The following is a 22,000-nucleotide window of genomic DNA, read 5'->3' as shown; positions in this document are numbered from 1 at the left end:
AATATCATTGAAAAATTGATTTCATGTCAAAATATATCAATATTGAAATATTGATAAAAAGATGCAAGATTTGATAATATTCATGAAGAATATTAATATAAGATCCAAGATTTGGAAATATTCTCGAAGAATATAATTTGATGCTCTTTTGGTTGTTGAGAATTTCATGAATTGAAAAATTTAGTACAATTTCTCAAAGAATATCGATATATGATCTAAAATTGTCAATATCCATAATTAAAGATATATGTGAGATATATATCAAAGGATATTGACTTGATATCGATTCAAATCATATATTCGTTCTTAATGCTCTAGAAGAAGCATGATATATTTTTTGTCACTATTTTTATGAATAGCGACTTGATGTTCAATGATGAACTGCATAAACTATTGATTGACAATTATGAATATGCGGTAGTAAGATCACAACACTATCAATCGAAAAACAAAAATAAATGTTAAATCCAATGAATTGGACCATCATCTATATTGGACAACGATAATGATGGATTGATGGTAGCCTATGCATGATGATGTCAATGGGTTGATTTATGACTAACTTCAAGTCATTTTATTTATTTATTGAACTAATTTATTTTTGATAAATTAATTTTGTATTTGTTTAAACTAAATTTTGGAAAACTCTAGCATGTGTTTTGATTAACATAAATTATTTTGATGATAAAAAATAAGATCTACAAATTTTGTGAATCTATTCTATTGGTCAATATATTGCATTAAATATTGATTATGCAATTTGATGATTTGAGAATTTTTATATTTTAAGGATATATTGGGTTGTTACATCTTTATTTCATAAAATTTGATTATGGATTTTAAATTCCTCAATTTTGATTGTGGATATAAATTTTGAATTTTTTTCATTTGATTAAGCTATCACCTTTTAAATGAATGATAGAGTATTTTTTATCACATGTTATTATCTTACATGTAGGAACATGAATTTAATGTGAGATGATATTTGTGATAGATTGAATGTCATTGCTGAAGGTAAAAGATCTACTTGGCGCATACAAAAATTTGAAAAGGTACGTCCGATTTTTCAATTTCAATTCTTTTATTATAATATCTTATTTATAGTATTTTGTTCAAGGAAAGACAATTTCGAAAGTTGTCTGATTAATGTGGTCCATTCTTTTAAGTGAATGTGAGAGTGTCAATGAACACAGTTGATACACTGTAGTTTAATTTTTCAAGGAAGAATATGTCATCTCGTATGAAACGAGATATGAATTATAAATTTGGCATAAAATATTGAGATATACGTCATAATCAAGTATTGTACTAATGTACATTGGTATCTCGTATCACTGTCATACATGAAGTACGTAAAATATTTTTTGATATCTATCAAGCAAGATATAAAAGTTTTTGGAGACCGTTGATGTCTATCCAAAATTATTCATCGTATGGTGATATAAATGTATGAAAGATCTTGAAGATCGTTTGATTGACGATGAAAAAATGATGTGTTTGATATTATAAAATAGTGATACACAATATTGATGTATGTGTATTTTTAAATCTAGTAGATATTGATTTGGTTTAAATAGTATATTACAAATCAATATTTCTAGAAGAGCTAGAAAGCTCCAGAAGTATCATTGATACAAATACTTTCAAAGTTTGACATAATAGATTGAATTGAGCATTCAAGTTATATAAATAGTTGAAAAACTATTGATAGTGCGCAAAGATGTTAATGAATAAGCCAAAAGTTCCTGGATCGATAAATATGGATGTTTTTGAATCAAAGATCCAGAAAATTTTATGAATTCTTATTGGCATATCGAATTTGATATCACTATCATTAGCTCAAATTGATAGAGAATCCCCATATTATCTGAAATGAATAAATAACGTGGGCCCACGAAACGCAAACATGATATTTGCGAAAATACGTATTGAGAAAAACTTCCAGAATATATAATCAAGACAAGCTTGATCAAAACAGGATGTGCATATCAATTTTATGATTATAAATATGTTGGTTTAGTTGATTTATTTTGTCTCCAATCAACTACTAAACCATAAGAATAAATCGTCATATTTGGGATATCTGAAATATATATTATGTCAAATGATTATGTATTGAAAGTTAATGTTTGTGCGAGAAATGCACTACATAAAAATCTCTTGAAGAGATTATAAATATGTTGAAAATAAATTGGATCTTATAATCAATTATTTTGAGCAATGAGATTTTATGACACGAAATTCTCATTTGTTATTCTTGTAAAACAAATATATATATATATCGTCTTTAGTGACAAAACCCCTTTAAAGAAAATGAGTGAATATCTCAATGTGAAAAGAATATGGAGGCTGGTCGTTATGAAATAAATCGACGTCCTGCAGGATCATATCTTATATTACTTGCAAGTAAATGAAAAAGGACGCTAGAAGCGTGAACGACCAATCATTTAAATGAATCCAATTTGGATTATGCTATTCATGAAGAATAACAAGTATATTAAAATATGAGATTTCACAAATTATTTGGGATCAAAATGATATAATTATTCGTGTGTTTTGCTATTATGCAAAATGATTATTATTTTGAACTACGATTTGTTGAAATTTTCAATAACAATGATATGTGGCAATATGAGCAAATTTTAGCAAAGTTCTCAAAATATTTCAAACGGATTATGAGAAAATATTTGCACTTGTCATGGATGTACTGATTTGATGGTGATACATATAGAAACATCCTCGAAGGATTCGATGCTCAAAATATTGTTTTTGCCAACTTGAAGAAGAAGAAAATATATTTGGTCTTGAACTACCATATCTATGGTAAAATCAGTATCTGAATCAATATTTGGCAAATAAGTGCACAAGATTGGAAGAAGAACCGTTAATAAATTCAAGTGATGCTTGCAAGAGGGGGAACAATTAAAGTTGTAATCTTTTTCCTTTGTCTATGATTTTTCTCACGTGGTTTTTCATAACAAGTTTTTAATGAGGCAATTAACAAGTATCAAGAGATGTCGTACTCTTTTTTCTTCATCGAGATTTTGTCCAATTGGGTTTTTCCTGATAAGTTTTTAACGAGGCGCATCCATTTTCGAGAAGATATCCAAAGAAAGTATAGGATGTTGTACTCTTTTTCCTTCGTTCATTTTTTTCCCACGGGGTTTTACTGTCAAGGTTTTGACGAGGCAACATTTAAGTCCCGATGAAGTTCCCAGACATACATCTTGCCAAATGGAGATTTTGAAGAATTGGTTGCTTGTGCAAATAATCATCTAAGAGGGAATGCTATAAATATATTATTATTATAGATGATTATCTTATTAAAGTCAGAATTCATTCTATCAATACAAAAACTCCTTAACACCAATTCACATTTTAATTTTTCACAATAGGATCCCTCTTTTACCAAATATTCAAACACGAAATTATTTTATTTTCAATCAAAATTTTTAGTTGATCATACCTTATCCAAATTCTAGTTTTGGTTAATATATATATATATATATATATATATATATATATATATATATATATATATATATATATAACGCAAAATAAAAATATTAAACAATCTTGTCAAATAAAACCCGAAATCCATTTTCATCCAAATTTGTTATTGATGGGCCATACCCAAATAAATAAATGCTGAATTGGTGTCCAGTACCTAAATCCAAAATCAAATTAAGAATCAGTCCCTTATTAGAAAAAATTTGTTTGCACTTCCTGGGCCCACATTATTTTTCTCGGATAAAATTAAGTACAAAACATTGAAAATATGGTACAAATACATGATATTTGAGCACTAATTTTTCAAGACCGAGTACAAAAAATATAATTTTGAGTATAAAATCTAAACATCTTTATTAATGTGAACTTGCAACATGTGTTTGAATACTCAAAAATCATATATTTGTACCAGATCTAACACATTGGGTACTCAAAAATCACATATGAGTACCATATTTTCAATGTTTTATACCGATTTTCATCCAAATAAGATAAATGTGTTATTAATATCAATATTTTTTTAGTACTCGAAAATCATATATTTATACTAGATCTAACACATTTGATACTCAAATATCATGTACTTGTACCATATTTTTCTTGTTTTGTACCAAATTTTATCCGAAACAAAACACGTGGGCCCAAAGAATTTAAATAATTTTTTTTTTCTGATAAGATTGATTATCAATTTAACTTTAAATTTGGTGACTGAATTATAAATTACCGAAAACAGGCCGCTCACCTGTCCAAAGTCCATACGCCGTCGTTGTCGTCTTAAATTCACGACAATTGAGCGAGCATCGAGTACTTCCCTTCATGAGCTGAGAGAACAATGGGTGCCTTGTGCGGCGGCTCCCTCCGCGACACATGGGTTCGTGCCTTCGACCGCTGCTTCCGCCTCTTCCCGTGCCTTTCGGATCCTGGTAATTCTTCATACAATTTGACCTCGTTGGGGTATTTGACAATTTTAGTTTTGATGGAAGATTATGTTTTGTTTTAGCTCGCCGATCTGCGCTGTCACTGAAACTAGCATTGGTGGGGCTGCATCTGATTTTTGCTGGGGTTTTATTTTTGCTTGACCACGATTTGATTGAGAAGACCAAACGAGAACCATGGTAATGTATTTTTCTTGGTGTTCTGCAATTTTGGTTTATACGTAAATTTTAGGGTGAACTTTCAGGAATTTTTTTTTTTTTGGGGTTTAAAGTCGGTGATTGAAGCTGTAAAGTTGATTATCTACTGCTTAAACTGTAGTGTTTATCAATGTCTTGGTGCCATCGAATTCGGTGTGCAATCAATTATGATTATTGAAACCACTAATTTGAATTTTTCCGTCAGCAATAATAAATACGTGGCCAAGATAGAACAATAAATGGTAAGAACTACACTTTTTTTGAGCTTCTACCCTTAGGGCTTATAATTATGTGATTTTTTCTTAAATGTATTATAGTCTTCTGAAGCTCTAAATGTAATGGACTTTACTTTGCATTTTACCAAATATGAGCTCGAAATTTTCTTTGGAAGTTAAGTTTTCTGATATCAAACATGTTGGAAACCCATCACTGTCCTTCAAGAAAATCTTCCAAAAAGTGATCTCATCTCTCAATGGTATCAAACAAATTCCAGCACCTGGAACTTATTGGTTCCCTGGAGCTTGAATCACGGGAAGTAGGAGAAGTTGTGAAGTAGCTCTATGCTGTAGCCTGTATTCATGGACTAAGAAGACTTGCTTTGTCAAAGAATATAATGTAATAGAAGTCGATTGAAACTTTTTTTTTGAGCCAAAGTCGATTGAAACTTTGGAGATCATTACATATGATATAAGTTGTAGGTGGAACCATAACCCTTTCTTGGCCTTTTCCATTTAGCTCAACAAGTCACCATCTTGGTTGTCTTTTGGGACCTCCTAAGGTCTTGCAGCTCTCATGACCAACCTTTTCTCTTCAAACGCAGGTACACTGCTGTATATGCATTGTTGTTTGTTGCTACACTGGCTCAATACTTTGTTACCTCTGGAACTTCTCCCGGGTAATTGAATTGACAATCTACTCTTGCAACATATTATTTATTTTATTCCGTCAGTCTGTTGAATCTTCTGCTTTTTTCTTTCGGCAAAATTGTAGCTATGTACTTGATGCACAGAAGATTGTCAATGAAAGAGATGCTACAGCTAGAAGGACATTATTGGCCTCAAAGTAAGCAGGTTCCTTTCTGATTCTTCTACATAAGTACAAAAGAACAGATGAAGCCACTATATGATTTCGTATGCCAATATTGCGCACAGATTTGATTTTTTTTCTAAGCATGTACTTTTCTACTTGCCTTGTCTGTGGGTTTATCTTGTCACAATGGCCAAAGAAAGACCTCCAGCTTCAAACAAAAATGGCGATGTTGTAATCTCAGTGGATGGACGGAACTATCAAAGAGGAAATGAGACTGCCTGGACAAAGCTAGTGATGGATCTTTACCCTCCTGGATCATCTGTTCGGTAATAGTGCATAACTGGTTCTTTACACTAGTATTGTAGCAGCGAATTCTTACATTGGTGGAGTAGTAAACTGAAATCCCGTCTGTAGCTTCTTACTGATGATGGCTGATGGCTCAAACATTGTTTCTTCAATGAATCATGCATAACATAGTATTTGTTGAATGGCACGTTGCTAGAGATTTATCATGAGCTGTCCCTTCATAATATTATTATAACCCAGAAAATTAAGGGAACTGAACTTATGAATGCTATTGAAAATGATTCTGTAAAGAAAATGTTCACCTTTAGAACTTGTGTAGCATCTTCTGTCTTTTAGCTTGATCGTTGACTAGTGGAGTTGCAAGATTTGACTTTCTTCACATAATAAAGTACTTTGTTTATTAGATATTTCATTATTTTCAGAAAATGTATGTAAATTTGTTTCCTAGATAAAAGTTTGTTATTTTTTTATTTTGAAACCCCAGATCAAGTTCTTTTGTGCGCATAATTGCATTTGTATGTGAGATATGTTAAATTGCATTCTAGTATGGACATTTCTTTGTTGATATATCTTGTTTCCTTCATAAAGTGGAGACCTGCTTCCTAATCATGGCATATGCTAATACTGGTGGGAAAAAAACATTTATGTTTCAGATTCTTGATAAAGAAAAAATGTGCGTCAACGTAGTGTTGGCTATAGCATAGTATTAGTTGGACTGTGTGATATGCCCATCAGATAATCTGTTTGCTTTCTGTTTTGTGCATTCATTGTAACATGTCTATTGTTTATTTGTTTATGACTGGCCCTCTTCATGTTAATATGAAGCATTTGTCCAAATATGATTTAGTGAGGTCTAATTGGTTAGTTTCAATTTCTTTTCCAAATTTGGAGCTATTTTTACCTTGGTCGTATCTTTAATTGTCATTTCATGCAAATGAATCGTGCAAAATTATATATCTAGGTGTTTATAAATTGAGATCTGCTGCTTATTTCTTTCTTGTAGTTACTTGATAAATTTGTCCACTGAGATAGTTTTCAGTATATGTGCTTAATGCTTTATAGCTATACATTCATAAATGATAAAACTGTAATTAGAAAAGAAAACAAGAGGGATGGGAAGAGCCAATTTTATTGGTCTAAAAATAAAGGACACAAGACATTATAGAGTTCAATATTCCTAGTTCACTTGAACAAGGAGTCTTATCCTAATCAAAATAAACTTCTAGATACAAATATTGATCTATCCTATACATCTGAGTATTCGAACTTCAAAGATTATTTTTCTCCATATTTGTAGTTTTTCTTAAGCTAAAACATATGTGAACATTCTTAAGAGTTAGGACTATGCTAGATAGAAAGGTGTCCTTCCTTTTTCTAATAGAAACTTAGCATGATATGCACCATATCAATCATATGAGAAATGAAGTTTTCCGTTTTCTTCTATTAAAAGCATGCAATTTCCAGCTGATAATCTCTCTTATCTGTTTTTTTCCCCAGAAATTTGACCTGCACATATTGTAGTGTCGTTCAGGTATAATCTTTTGCTACCTATCTTCTCCTTTTCCCATCCTTGTATTTATATTCAGATGAAGCTGTGTTAGAACTTTTAACTTTTTCCTAATTCCTTTTTGTCTCTTTTCAAATCTTGTTTCCAATTCCCCAAGTATCTTGTAACTTACACTATAATTTCATAATATATTATATCAGTTATAATAGCAATCCAACTAGATCCAAATCAATGTCGAAGGTCCTTAGATTTACAAATCGGGTAGCATGAATTGCAACTGATCTTTCAGTTGAGTAACATATAATTGAGGTAAGAAACCGAATGGAAGTTGATATCAGAAGCTGGTACAAGCATTTAAGTGAAAATTTTGGTTTGGAAACAGCAGTAACCCACTTTCAATATTGAGCAATATTCCAAAATGTTTGCATAGAATTTTATATTTACGTTGATTACGTGAGGCTGCTATTGATAAGAATAAGAAACCCAAAAGCAGTTTTTATGGATTCCCATTCTTGTCCTCTGGTAACTTATCTCCTATTCGCTAGTGCGTACCAAAAATTGCCATAATCTATAATTCCGTAACCATCAAAATAGAAAAGAAAACTTCTAACTTTCTGGATTTTCAAGACCGGAGCTATTGATCTTTCAAGACCTCGTTATTAGTAATAGCCCCTTCGCTCAGAATTCTCACCATATAAGAGGGCACACATTATTTGAGGCAGCAGCTCGTGGAGATCAGGGGTAAATGTTGCGTTTGTGGTCAATCCTTAACAATCATATCAGAACCAATATTCTTTTCCCTTCCCCTTCCTTTTTGACACTTGATACGTAATATATTTAAAGAAGTCAAAAGACCTTCCTAGCATGATCCCACTTTGGACACAACATTTTAGATTTCTTGTACCTATTCTCTTGCTTTTTCATTATTTGTGCTTCACCTGTGCCAGAGTTCTGATGCCATTGTTCCGTTTGTTAATAGCCTCCACGGGCAAAGCATTGTCATGATTGTGACAAGTGTGTGCTTCAGTTTGATCATCATTGTGTTTGGCTAGGGACATGTATAGGACTGGGAAACCATTGCCGTTTTTGGTGAGTATTATTTTCATTTGCTATACAGTTATTTAATACTTTTTAATTTAATGTTTCCTAGTATTGGCTTACTTTGATGTTGTTGGAGGCTGCGGTATGTGATTGTTTTTTTAATGCATCAGGTGGTACATATGTGAAGAAACAGCCTTGTGCCTTTGGACGTGGATTTTGTACGTTTCGTACCTTAAATCTCATATATCAATGGCATGGTACGTATATCTCAGAAGTACATATCTCTAAGAAAGCATCTCTATTTTTCTACTTGTTGAAAAATGAAGGAAACAAGATGCACGTAATGCACTTTGCACTTTGTACCTTGCACCCATGAATATAATATAAATTTGTTATTTAACATAATTGTCTCACGCAGATGATTACCTCGTAATTTTAAATTCCATCATTGATTGCAAATAATTGAACTGGATTTCCTTCAGGTGGGCAGATGTAATTATGATCTTGATGTTGGCTTCTTTGTCAATATCCCTAATTTTTCTGCTGCTGCTCCTCCTTTTCCATAGGTATGTCCGATCTTTAAGAGGTATTTTTGCTGGCGTTGTCATTTCTGGTCAATTTTAGGTAACACTAGTGACTAGTCACTAGCTCTAATGAAAGATCTCTATAAACATGGGGAAATCATGGCGATAAAACTGAAGGGATCCTAGTTAAAACACTTTGAGCCTGTTTGGTTGGAGAAGCCAAGAGTTCAAAAGTACTTTTTTTAACAAAAAAAAAAAAAAAAACTCACGGTCTTAAAAATCGTAGCTTTTGGTTACAAAATCGGTTTCAGAAAAACACTTAAAAATGTGCTTGTTTAGAAGTTAGAATTTCTAGTTTTTTGGCTTTTGCTTCTAACTACATTTAAAAATAAAAACAAAAGCACTTATCAACATTTATCTAAAAGTTAAAATTGCTTCTGTTTTTTTAATAAACGAATTTTAAAAAAAAACTGAATTCGTTCAAGTATTTTTATTAAGTTACAGTTTCTGTATCCGAACTGGCTCTTTATGTGCATCTTTACTTCTTTTCTAGTATATGCTAGCACTGTAGCTAATAGTTTTTCAATGTGTGTTCTTTTCTTTTTTTACATGTTCTTGCTTGAAAATCAAATTTGTGTTATTTTTTTCATGGAACAGCTACCTTATTATGAGTAACCAAACCACTTACGAACTTGTAAGAAGGCGGCGAATTGTGTATTTGAGGTTGGTTTCTCATGCCTCTCCTATTTTATTCAAAAACTATGGTGATTTTTTTCTCTATTTCCTAATTCGTTTATTGCTCCAGATTTTCTGTGTTACATGTTACATGCCAGATGGGTGTATTATTTTGTGCAAGGTTTATATTTTATAGTTCGTAATTGCTGTGACATCTCAGATTTTTGTGTTGAAAGATGTTAAGTTGTTATGGTGTGTGAATTACGTTTACAATGCCGGTATATTTCTTTTGTGTTGCTTAAATTAATGGCTTCACGCTTTCAAGGAGAAATAATGTGGTTATTATCTCAGTTGTAGAAATATACTTTTTTGGATTCAACGTATAATTTAGAAGTAACAAATAAGAAAGCTAAATTTGTCTGGCAAATTATCACATTTAACAAGGACACTAAATCACTAATTTTTTCTTGGTAAATTATCATATTTAAGATTCTTGTGATTTGTGATTAGCTTTTTTAACTGGTTTGTGAATAATCATTAGTGACTTCTGGCTTATGGTGTGATGAGCATTTTTTTTTGTGCCTAGCACAAAATGTCATGTGCTCAAAGCCTCAAACTGCCTCGAGGTGGAAATTGGTCTAGCGTCCAATTCTAAGCATGTGACATTTTTTTTCTGATTATTCATCAATTTCATTTATACAGTGACCAAATGATTCCCTATAGTCCATGTCGCGTAGGACTCTTAACGAGCTATTAAAACTTTCCTTGGGGCTTCCTGTAATAAACTTTTTGAGCCATATTGTAGTTCTTATGCCTTTTGGCACTGCTTTTGTTCTCAACTGGGAATTTGATCATGAAAAACATGGAGGGAGCCAGGTCCATGTTTCATGTTAAACCTTCATATGACAACTGTTGATGGTGTTCCTGGAAATATTACCGATTAAATCGACAAGGAATGATTTGTTGTGGATCTATTTTCCGAGACATGCATATGCTGCTTTAATATGGTGGTATAAGACTACCTATTTCCTTGCAGCGGTGACAACTTTTTCTTTGTTTTCATTTCGGCATTTGAATTTTGCAGGGGGATTCCGGAGAGAGTGCATCCATTCAACAAAGGAGTTTGCAGAAATTTGTCGCTACTTTGTTGTGCCAGAAGCGGAAGCATGTACAGGTTGGAAGCTTTGCCAACAGCAGCAGAACTCGAGGAAAAGTCAAGACCATACACATGCTCGGATGTTTTATCTTGCCGTTGCTGCTGATGGCACAAGTTTTGTAATTTAAATTTTTTAAACAAATTTCTTTTTGAACGATTCAACTGTTCTAGATTTGACAAATGATGCACATCAAGTTTGTATGTAATTAAGATCAGGTTTGCCACAGTCTAGTATCATATTTGTTGAACACTCAACTTTATTGTAACACATTGTATAGGTACCAATGTTAAATATGTTGCCAATATTGATTGATTCTCTTCTTCTATGACTGGCTAGGATTTATGATATCATCAATCCACTAGTAAGAATAAAAAAAACTTGAATTTTTTTAAAATATAGTAATTTTTTTTAAAAAAAGGATAAATAGCTACCGTTGGGCAATGTTTGTGGCAGATCATCAGTTGTAATATCTCAGGGATGAATCCTTCATAGACAGTGTGTTAAGCGCGTGCTTCGAAAAAAAATCGGGTTTAAATTGTGCTCCGTGCTTTGAAAGAAAATCGGGTTTAAAAATCGGGTTTAAATTGTGCTCCGTGCTTTGAAAGAAAATCGGGTTTAAAAAAAATCGGGTTTAAATTGTGCTCCGTGCTCCGAAAGAAAATCGGGTTTAAATTCTTGAACCGCTATGAAGTATTAGTATACTTCGTGCTCCGAAATATAATCGAGTTAAAATTCCTGAGCAGCTATGCAGCACTGGACAGAGTCACGCGGATTTAGAAATGTGGTCGTCTACTGTTATCTCAGGTCACAAAATATCTAGCGATGCTACTCCAAACATGTTTTATCTGTACAAAGATTAATTAGGAGCGTGCTTCAAACAACTTCATAGTACACTAGACACATCTTCTTTAGCTACACGGATGACATGAAGAAAAACACAAATTTTGTACAATGGAGCTCGAAAAAACGCACCACATCATCGAAAAATCAGCTTCCTTCATTATTTGTTGGTACCAGAACCTTCACAAAAGACGGTGGCTTAATACTCCACGACGAGGTAGGAGCAATTCAAGCAGATGATGGATCACAGAGCAGTACTACTGATAGCAGAAGCACCTCGACCATCATAGTATGGAACCAATTTAGCGTTTTGATCAATGAAGGCTATGGACGTTGTTTGATTAATTTGATAAGTTCATATGTTCTTATATCTCTGCCAGAATAGAGGCAAAGGTCCAGCGGGGTCAATCCATCCTGGAAAAATATCCAATGCAAAGGAAACATGAGGACCATTTTAATTGCGACTGCAAGATGGCCATGGCTGCTCGAAAATATTTATATTTAAATCGTAAATATAGAAACGATTGTAAAATCTCAAGAATGTTGGACTCAAAAGGCACAACCGAGAGAATTGGTGGTTGATGGCTATACTTTTCATGTCTAGCAACAAACTTCCTAAGATGCAATTCAGACTTCATAATGAAGTAAAAATTTCATTAGATAAATGATTGAACATGAAATCGATGCATGAAGCGAGTACACAGCAAATGTACTGAAGTTTTAATTTCAATTTAAGTTGCAAATTTTTACCCGGTTCGTTAAAGTTTTATCAGCTCCTTTTATCAACAAAAGCCTCACTATATCTGTCCTACGGGATTGCACAGCAAGATGTAATGGTGTCCACCCGTCCTGAAAATGAAAAATAAGTAGATTAATACGTACCCGGAAACTTGCACCAAGTTAAGTTGCTTCAATCAAGATTATCAAACTTACATTGTCTTGAAGATTTATATCTACATTGTACAACAATAGAATTTTTATCATATGACTTGACACAGCATAGACAGCATAGTGCAATAAGGTGGCACCCACCTGTCATGGGCCAAAAAACTGTGAGAACCAATTGCAATAAAACTTATATAAAACACGTGGTGTGGAAGAAGAGGGTATTCCTATAGCAGAACAGTTAAAAGAATGTGTTGTACAGAAGGGGAGAAAGTTCCTCTTGCAAAAATAAGCAATTGATATTGCAGAAAAGTATTGTACCACTCTTGCAAGCACGTTGATTTGTCCGTGTGAACAACCATTTGCAGTCACAGGGTGAAAGCAAAGGAGCCAGACATTGACTTAAAAGAGGTGTAAGTTATAATGCCTAAATTAAATACTTAGTAGAAGTTGGGTAACTGGAATTTAAGCTTTCTTTCCCCTGCTGCCCATGGTTGTTTTTATTTTTAGAGACACCTTTCAACCTTAATATACGCACAGGCATTATCACAATAACAGGATGAAGAAAACCATAATGCATATATGTATCTGGGAAAATGAATTGTACAAAACCAGAATCAGCCAACACTTGCTTTGTCACGAATGAAGGGATTTATAGATTCCCTCAAAAGAAAATTAAAAATCGCCTGCTTTTTGCCAAGTATTGCTTTGTGAATTGCAGTCAATCCATCCTGAAATATATCATGATACGACAAGAGGATTTCAGATTAAAAAAAAAAAAGATGAAAGAAACTTCAAAAATGAAATTTATTTGTGGCTAAAATATTTTATAGATAGAAGAGAACAACTCACAACCAAAATTTTTAGGTAACAAAAATATATGATTGACATTTGTCAGCCAGTTCACCTTGTCCTGAGCATTTATATCAATGTTATGCTTCAACAAAGAATTCAAGAGGTAAAATTCTCCAGAAGCCGCAAGGGCATGTAGAGGATGCCATTTTCCCTGAGAAAATGATTTCTACATCAGAATTAGAATTTTATGACCTTTCACATCGTTCGAAAAGAAAACAAGAAAACCAATTTTGGATAAGTCCCTTTATTGATTAAATTTCTGAGAAGGGAAATCCCATAATTAAGAATTCTTCCCAACTGGTGATGACAACAAGATAAGAAGGAGCTCACCGAGGTGGCAACAGCCAAATTAGGAACTCGCTTATTCAACAATAATTTCTCTTCCTTTGAGAACAATTTGCGAGTACCTATCAAATCACAATTTTGAGGATCCAATATCAAAGGTCTAAAAGATTGAAATAAAGCAAAAGGAAAACAAAGAAGAAGAAACAAAATAAGCAATAAGCAGTACATCTTGCACATTCATCCCTCCCCTCTCCCTTCAATCCCGTGGAGGGTGCATCCCAAATTATTAGAGTTAAATATCAGACAATATCATCACTCGTCGAAGGGCAAGAGGACATGCATTCAAGAATGTTGAAATTACAGAATAGTTTGCATGAACACAAGAAATCAATAATATTTATGGTCTATCTTCATTCCAGCAGCAAATAGTATTCTGAGTCGCCTGCAAACTTTGAAAAGAATTGGAAAAGAACAACTTTTTAGATTCCAAGGCTTCAACCTACAAGAAGGAAAAAGTACTAGAATTTTATGCCAGCCTCCTCACAGTTATACCAAAAGACACTGAACTCGAAAATTTGAATTTGCAGACCACCCCATAGAACGAAGCACCATCATGCTCACAATTCAAACTCACACACATTCATCAGCAAACATCAAAGATTTGGGGTTGGATAATTTAAATACACCTTCAGATTTTTTAGAATTGGCAGGGTCATAGATCTCGCTATTGAAAAGCTCGGAAATATCATCCAATCCTTTTCCATACACAGCCAATCTCGGGTTCCTTGGGCTCACTCTGCTATCTGTAATCTCCTCCTCACTTGTTCTATCATCACCCTCCCGCTCAACGTGATCTCTGAAATATTTTGGTTCCGGGTTATCGAGCACAACTGGTTTCAACTGCTGGAGTTTCTCGTTCTTAAACTTGTCATATGCATCCGAATCAATAGGCCTGAGGGCTTCCCTTCTCTTCTCCACCGTCCTGCCGTATTCCAATTGCTGCGAGAGCTTTCTCCTCTCCTTCTTCGTGATGTTAAGCTCCCTTTGAATATCCACCCAATTATCCGGGACCAAGTTTTCAGGCTCCAAGTCCGTATTTTTCCCCTTACCCAATTGGGTATCGGCATTCGTGAAATTCCCAGTGTTTTGAATAAATGGGTCATCGAAAATGCCTTCTTCAAAGACAAGACAGTCGCCTACGGCGGTTTCCTCCTCGTCTTCAGAATCGAATTGGCTTACATGCTGGGAGGAGAAACGGAGGGACTTGAAGCACTTTATGGGAAGCACTGAGTAAAGCGGAGAAACGAAGCAGAGATTATGGGTCGCAGAGAGAGATAGAGGAGAGATGGGGAGAAGAGAAAAGAAGGTTTTAGGGGTTTGGATTCTCTGTAGAGAAGGTGGTGGTGGAGCTGCAGCCATGGCTGCTCGCCTTCTACACTTCCAGGCTCTAAAATAGATAAATAAGTAATTAATGTTTTTTTTTCTCATACAATATATATATATATATATATATATATATATAATTTCAAAAAAATATTATTTTTATTATAAAACGACTATCTAAAAAGTTAATTAAAACGAGTTGGGTAAATTGATGATTAATCCCAAACACAAACTTGAGTTTATTTTAATTATCTGTCCAAAAGATTTTTTGAAATAACTTTTTAGGATCACCAAGTTTGAATAATTAAATATTTAATTTTTAAACTTTATTTATGCTAATTTATACTTAAAATCTAAAGGTTTTATGGTCAAATCTGAAGATTTTGTGCTTAATTATGGTACGAAGAATTATGCGTAAAAGTGGTATAAGAGCTTTAGGTTAATTATTCAGACGTAATATTATTCTTTAAATCATATTTTCTTTGTTGAGGAGAAGATTTTCAACAAAACATGAATTCAAACGAAAGTTTGAACAAGATGAATTTCATTTATATGAAATTCTATGAACAAGTGAATCTAGTTAAAATAGATTCTTTACAACAGGTTTTAAGTAACGAGACTCTGGGTTTTGTAAGCTCTGAAGGGATTAAGAAATATGATTTCTAACTCTCAATTTCTAGAGATTACCCCAAACTCTTCTAAACTCTCCGAAGATCTTAAAGAAATCCAAAAAATGGTACAATATTACATCAGTTAGCTGTATGAAATACCTCAAAAAAATCGGAGAAATTCTTAAAAAAAAGAAGAAATTCTTGAAACTTTAAAGGATCTCCAAACAAAAATCCTAAATCTAGAACAAACCGCTAGTTCTAGAAAAGAGAATACAGGAGGAAGGTTACGCCCTCGTTTGGTACCGAACCTTTGTTATATCAGAAAGGTAAAACCAAAATGATGCAAAAACCTTTAACTGATGAAGAAATGATGATTAATCTTATAAAAGAAGTATCGGAGAAAAACACTATCTGATGACTACTTTAGAAAGATTAAATCTTGAGGATCTACAAGATCTTGCAGATTCATTTGCGAATCTTAAAGTAATAGATCTAAAGATGAATGCCCCTGAAGGTGAACAACCTATAGGAAATCCTCCAAGATATGTGGTTAAAACAAAAAAACCACATAGTGAATTCCATGTTGAAGAAAATTCACATCTAATAGGAACAAGGATAAGAAGAAGTAAAATTCCTCTCCATCAAACTCCTTACAGAAAAATTGTTTTAGATCCAATACATCCTTATGGGGTTATGTTAAACCTTGATGTTTTGGATTTCAAAAACAAAAAAGATCTCATAGATGATTGGACGTCAGCTATGAGAATTGCAGCAGGAACATTAGATCTCAATAAAGAAGGATTCATTAAACTTCTAGAAATGAGTCTAATGGGATCTGATAAGATAGCTTGAAAAATAACTATTTCAGAGACTAAAGAATCAGTCTTAGCAGGACAATCCCTAAGCGAGATTGGAGGAAGAATGATCACCCTATTTACAGCAGAATTTGTAGGGGTAGACTATTTCAATAATCAAGATACGAAGAAAAAGAGAAGATATACTCAAGCTCTGTATAGTCTCGAGTTGCATGATATCTGTTTAGTTGATGAATACATTATTCACTAAATACATATGGAGTTCGGGAGTCGAGAAAAACGTATCTATTCAGCTATTTTTTGCAAAAATGCCAAGCCCCAGGAGAGAAATGCTAATAAAAGAATACGTTCCAGGTAATCCAGATACATTGACAAGAAGCGCCTCTTTTCTAGAAGGAAAATTGACAGAATGGTGCCACATGACAGCACTACAAAAGAACTACAAAAAGATAAGGGGTATAGATAAACGTACTCCTTTATGTTGTAGAGAAAATGATCTCCCAACAATCATTGAGAATAAATCACAGTGATTTAAAAGGAAGAAATTCAGAAATAATCCATATAATAAAATAATGAGAGGTTCTTGGAAACCAAGAACATTTTGGTTCAAACAAAAGGCCAGATCTTATAGATCAGGGAAAAGAAGTGGAGCTACAAGGACATCCCAACAACACGCTCATCTCAAAACAAGGGAAGAATACCATCTAGAAGGACTTTCAGAAGAACTCATACGAGAGCAAGTGAAAGTTTTAAAGACTGTAACTGCTGGACATGCGGAGCAAGGGGACACATTTCAACAAATTATCCAAAAAATTAGAAGAAAGGAGTCAAAATCTTTGAAGCAACATCAGACATGGATGATGTGGTCTTCTTCCTAGATATTGTCCAAATATATCAGTTTGAGGAGATACCCTCAGATGAAAATATATATGAGGAAGAAATACTATGTAGCCAAGAAGAATCTGATGATGAATCAGAATCAGACTAAAGAAGAAGTGTTTCGACATGAAACACATGAAATTTTGGCTGGGTTTTTTAGTCAAACTACTATATCTCATAATATGATCCAAAGAATTATGAGAGAAAATCTTACTTTACAGAAGTATCAAGGATTTTCTACAGGACAAGTTGAAAGAGTCTTAGAAAATCTGGGGCTTAGACAAAGAAGACATAATTTGATTTATAAGGTATCCAGAAGGGAAATGACGATCCCTATGGAATTAACCAGTAATCAAATTGAGATGCAGTTAATTCCCTTTGAAGAAATTAAAGAGGAATTAAAAAACTTGAAAGCTGAAGTAGCAAAGACAATGTCTTGGATTCATATTGGAGCGATCCAGATTATGATCAAAGCTACTTTTAAAGAGGGAATAGATTCACCCATATATATTGTAGTATGCGATAAAAGAATGATGAATATTCAAGATGTTGTTCTGGGAACTATCTCGGGAAATTTGTGTGAACGAAAAATTGTGGTAGTTATTTATCCAAGAATAGCCTAAAATTTAGCTGACAGAGACTTTAGTCGAGCCTTGACGTTGCATCAAAACTTCAAAGAAAAACAATTAATGAAGGAAGGTAATAAACCATATTTCATTACCTACCAAATTTCATATGCTCTTTCTAATTCTCACCATTCAAAATTATTTATTAGAAATGAGTTTATTGAAATCTCAGAGATTTTTGGGAAAGTTGCTCAAGCAATCTATCCAGAAAAAATCGAATTTCCTATAATACATGAAACATATATCCAAATTCAAGATAAACCGGTTCCATACAGAGTTCTCAAAATAGAACCCCGAATGTTATCTTTTCAAGATAACAGAATTACAAGTCGAAAGTGGAAAAAATCTCCGATTAAAGAAATTCAACCAGAAGAAAATGAGTTTTCTATAATAGGGAAACTTAGATCTCCAGAAGGTTGGAAAGATTTCAAAATAGTATTCGAAATTACAAGTCATAGGAATCAATTCCCTTGTAACTCGATTTACTATTTAAAACAACAGGTAAAAAGAACTTACCAAGGATTGATAAACATTAGTGAATTGGAAGTTCAAATTTTTGGAATTCCGGGAAAAGAAGCGGATCAACTAATTCTTGGCTTAGAATTCCTGGAAGATCATAAACCCTGAAAACGCCTTGAAAAAGGAATATAGTTTATGGCAAAAAAAAAACTTGGAGAATTCAATAAGAATTCTACGAGATGGAAAATCAATAAAATTGGATAAGGGACAATCACTTAATCAGATTCGAAAAATCTATTCACAAACAGAGAAAGAAACAACTATTAAAGTTAGTAAATCATGAACATGATTTACTAGGACGCATTGAAGAATTAGAAAAGAGTCACCATACTCTACCTACTGAGGCCTTAGAAACATTAAGACTGAATAGTCTTAATCGAATTATTGAATTACAATGTAGTTTGTTAAAAATGGCAGGACCATTTAGTAATCCCTTTAAGTAAAATGACAACAAGTCATTTCTCCATATACATTCCAATTGGGATGTTGTATGAAAAATATAAGGGTGAGTACTTTGCAGCTTATATTGATTCAGGAGCAGGAATTTGTACAGCAAAACAAGGAGTTTTTCCAGCAGAATGTGAAGAGAACTTACCAAAAATTGCTGGACAAGATTTCTCTCAAAGAATTTTAATTCCTTGCAAAGGAATAAAACAAGATGAGATCATTATGGGAGGTGCTGGCCAGACACCTTGGTATAAGGTAAAGACACCACCCATTTATTTCCATGATACGAGGGCTGATATCCTGTTCGGAAATAACTTCTTACAAATGTTTAAGAAGTACACCCAAGATAATGAGTCAAGACGTCTTATGTTTACTACAGTTTATGATCATAAATTGACTTTTATCGACAATTGCCGATAACATTTCACAGCCAACGTGGTGATAAAGGACAACTTTTTCACCCAAAAATGAAATATTCAAGAAGGTTTGGACAAACCATGTTGAAAATAAAAACAGAACAAGAACTCTAAACAGAGGATATGGAATTCCTCAAGATAACTCTAAATCATAGAGATATAGAGTTAGAAAACAAGGTCTCCCTAGAAGATGTAAAAAAGAAGCTCAAAGAAACTTATAATGAGCATCCTTTGGCGTGGTGGGATATAAATCAACTCAAAGCTAGCCTTACTTTAAAAGAGGGCAAAGAGTACGAATTTGTTAGATATAAGCCCATCCCAATGAACATAACATATCAAAGGGATATGAGAATGATTATCAAGGAACATTTGGACCTTGAATTAATCAAAGAATGAGTTTCACCATATAGCAGCCCATGTTTTCTGGTTAGAAATCATGGTAAAATGAAAAGAGGAAAAACCAGGCTAGTTATTAACTACCAAGGTTTTAATAAAATCCTGGATTTTGATTGTTACTTTATACCCAGTAGAGAACATTTAATTAGCTACGTATGAAATGCTAAAGTGTTTTTAAAGTTTGATTGTAAGTCTGGTTTTTATCAGATTCGGATGGAAGAAGACAGTAAAAAATTCACAACCTTCTCTACTCCACAAGGAAACTATATTTGGGAAGTTATGCCTATGGGATTGGCCAATGCACCCCAGATTTTTCAAAGAAAGATGGATAATATTTTTAAAGATTATTTCAACTTCATGTTTGTTTATATTGATGATATTATTATAGCATCAAAAAACATAGACGGACATGTTAAACATTTAGAGATTTTCTCAAAAATTTGTAAACAAGAAGGACTGGTTTTATCTGAAAAGAAAGCAGTCATAGCAACAAGGAAAATTGAATTCCTTGGTATTGAGATTGATGAGTTTGGAATAATTCCACAACCCCACATTGTGGAAAAGATATAGAATTTTCCAGAAAAACTCAAAGATGTAAAAAAACTCCAGAGTTTTTTAGGAGTAGTTAATTTTGCAGGAATGTTCATAAACAACCTGACGATGCATAGAAAGGTGTTCAGTCATTTGTTAAAAAAAGATGCTAGGTTTATATAGACAGATGAACATACTAAAGGGATAAACCAACTAAAGAAGATATGTAAAAATCTTCCAAAAATGTCTATACCCTTGGACGAGGATGATCTGGTGTTATTTACAAATTCCAGCGATGAATGGTGGGCAGCAATCCTCACTAATCTTACCGCAGATGGGGAAATACCATGCAGATATTGTAGCGGTCTTTTTTTAGAATCTGAAAGTATCAGATGACATATCAACAAAAAGGAATTTTATGCAGTTAAAAAGATTTTGAAAAATGACCATTATTTTTACTTGCTAAAAAATTTACTTTAAAATTTGATAACACCAAGGTAAAAGCTTTCTTAAGGAATAAGATTGAATCTAAACCTGAGAAAGCTAGGTTATTAAGATGGCAGACACTTTGTCAAAATTATATTTTTGATATTGTTATTATTAAATCTCATGAAAATATTCTTGCAGATTTTTTAACAAGAGATGGAAGGCAGTGACGTGGATTCCATCATGAAAATGCAGAGGCATCTTAGGGAACACCTTGGACTGCTTCAAACCGAGTTCAAACAGCTAATCATAAATGCTAATATGGTCGGCAGGTTACAGCAAGCTGATCAGAGCAAAGTCTCAAATCGTATTACAGGGTGCTTGTAGTAACCCGTATCCGAAATTCGTGATTAATGGTAATTAATCAAGTGATCATGTTTAGATTAAGAAAAACATGATTAAGGAAATTCCAGATGAATTAACGAACTTCAGAAATGGACTCAAAATGATCGAAAATTGCCCGAAGGGACAGCCAGGATCAGATGGTCCGTTGAACGATCGGACGTTCCGTTCTGGTAGGGCTGTCGTCATCCTTGACGTTAGCAAAGTGACGTCATTGCTTACGAACTAATGGAACATCGGACGCAACGAACGCGGAACGAACGCAACGTTCTAGAACAGACGCAACGATCGGAGATCGGACGTTCCGTTCTCTGTCTATAAATATGGGATCCAAGGCTCATTTCTACGCACCCATTCCACTCTTCTCTCTCTCGGTTCTTGGTTTTTCTAGTCAGATCTAGAAAATTCTAGGCGTCCTATTGGAAATCCGGAAGTGGCGGAGCGATCCCAATGTCATAGTGGAGCTATGCCTAAGTTTTGAGGCAGTCGCCATCAGCGGGCTAACGACGGACGCAGGTATAACTATGGTCTCCTTAAATTATTTAGGAGTATGCAATAGCTTAGTTAAGACTTTTAGAGCTTAAATAATGATGCATGGGTATTTGCATCGTAGAGCTGATGATAGGCTTGGAACCTAGAGTGAGATTGCTAGGGCTACCTATAGTAAGGTACGTAAGTACTGACTGAGATAGCCAACATAATATATGATATATGTGTTGCATGAGTATGTGCTATGTGTTTTTCATGTTTTACTGCTTTAGCACATGCATATTTTTATATGTACTGGACTGCATCCCACAAG

The 22,000-nt window shown here is 33.6% G+C and overlaps 2 protein-coding genes across 2 annotated transcripts; one reads left to right on the top strand and one right to left on the bottom strand.

Moving 5' to 3' along the window:
• Positions 1-4,278: 4,278 nt before the first annotated feature.
• Positions 4,279-11,194, top strand: LOC140890560 (protein S-acyltransferase 10). Its single transcript, XM_073298435.1, has 11 exons — positions 4,279-4,433; positions 4,511-4,625; positions 5,464-5,538; positions 5,634-5,705; positions 5,873-5,998; positions 7,476-7,509; positions 8,465-8,574; positions 8,697-8,783; positions 9,009-9,092; positions 9,708-9,773; positions 10,810-11,194. The coding sequence occupies exons 1-11, from the start codon at positions 4,343-4,345 to the stop codon at positions 10,985-10,987; spliced, it is 1,038 nt and encodes a 345-aa protein (XP_073154536.1). The 5' UTR covers positions 4,279-4,342; the 3' UTR covers positions 10,988-11,194.
• Positions 11,195-11,689: 495 nt separating this feature from the next.
• Positions 11,690-15,195, bottom strand: LOC140891199 (ankyrin repeat domain-containing protein, chloroplastic). The gene is made up of 7 exons (XM_073299562.1): positions 14,434-15,195; positions 13,793-13,869; positions 13,515-13,613; positions 13,240-13,338; positions 12,656-12,754; positions 12,473-12,571; positions 11,690-12,136 (listed from the first exon to the last, which is right to left on the bottom strand). Exons 1-7 carry the CDS (start codon positions 15,164-15,166, stop codon positions 12,047-12,049), a joined length of 1,296 nt encoding a protein of 431 aa, XP_073155663.1. The 5' UTR covers positions 15,167-15,195; the 3' UTR covers positions 11,690-12,046.
• Positions 15,196-22,000: the final 6,805 nt, after the last annotated feature.

Source organism: Henckelia pumila, chromosome 3 (assembly GCF_033568475.1).
Source record: "Henckelia pumila isolate YLH828 chromosome 3, ASM3356847v2, whole genome shotgun sequence".
Lineage (NCBI taxonomy): Eukaryota > Viridiplantae > Streptophyta > Magnoliopsida > Lamiales > Gesneriaceae > Henckelia > Henckelia pumila.
Note: the sequence above shows the minus strand (reverse complement) of the source record. Positions and strands in the feature narration are given on the sequence as shown.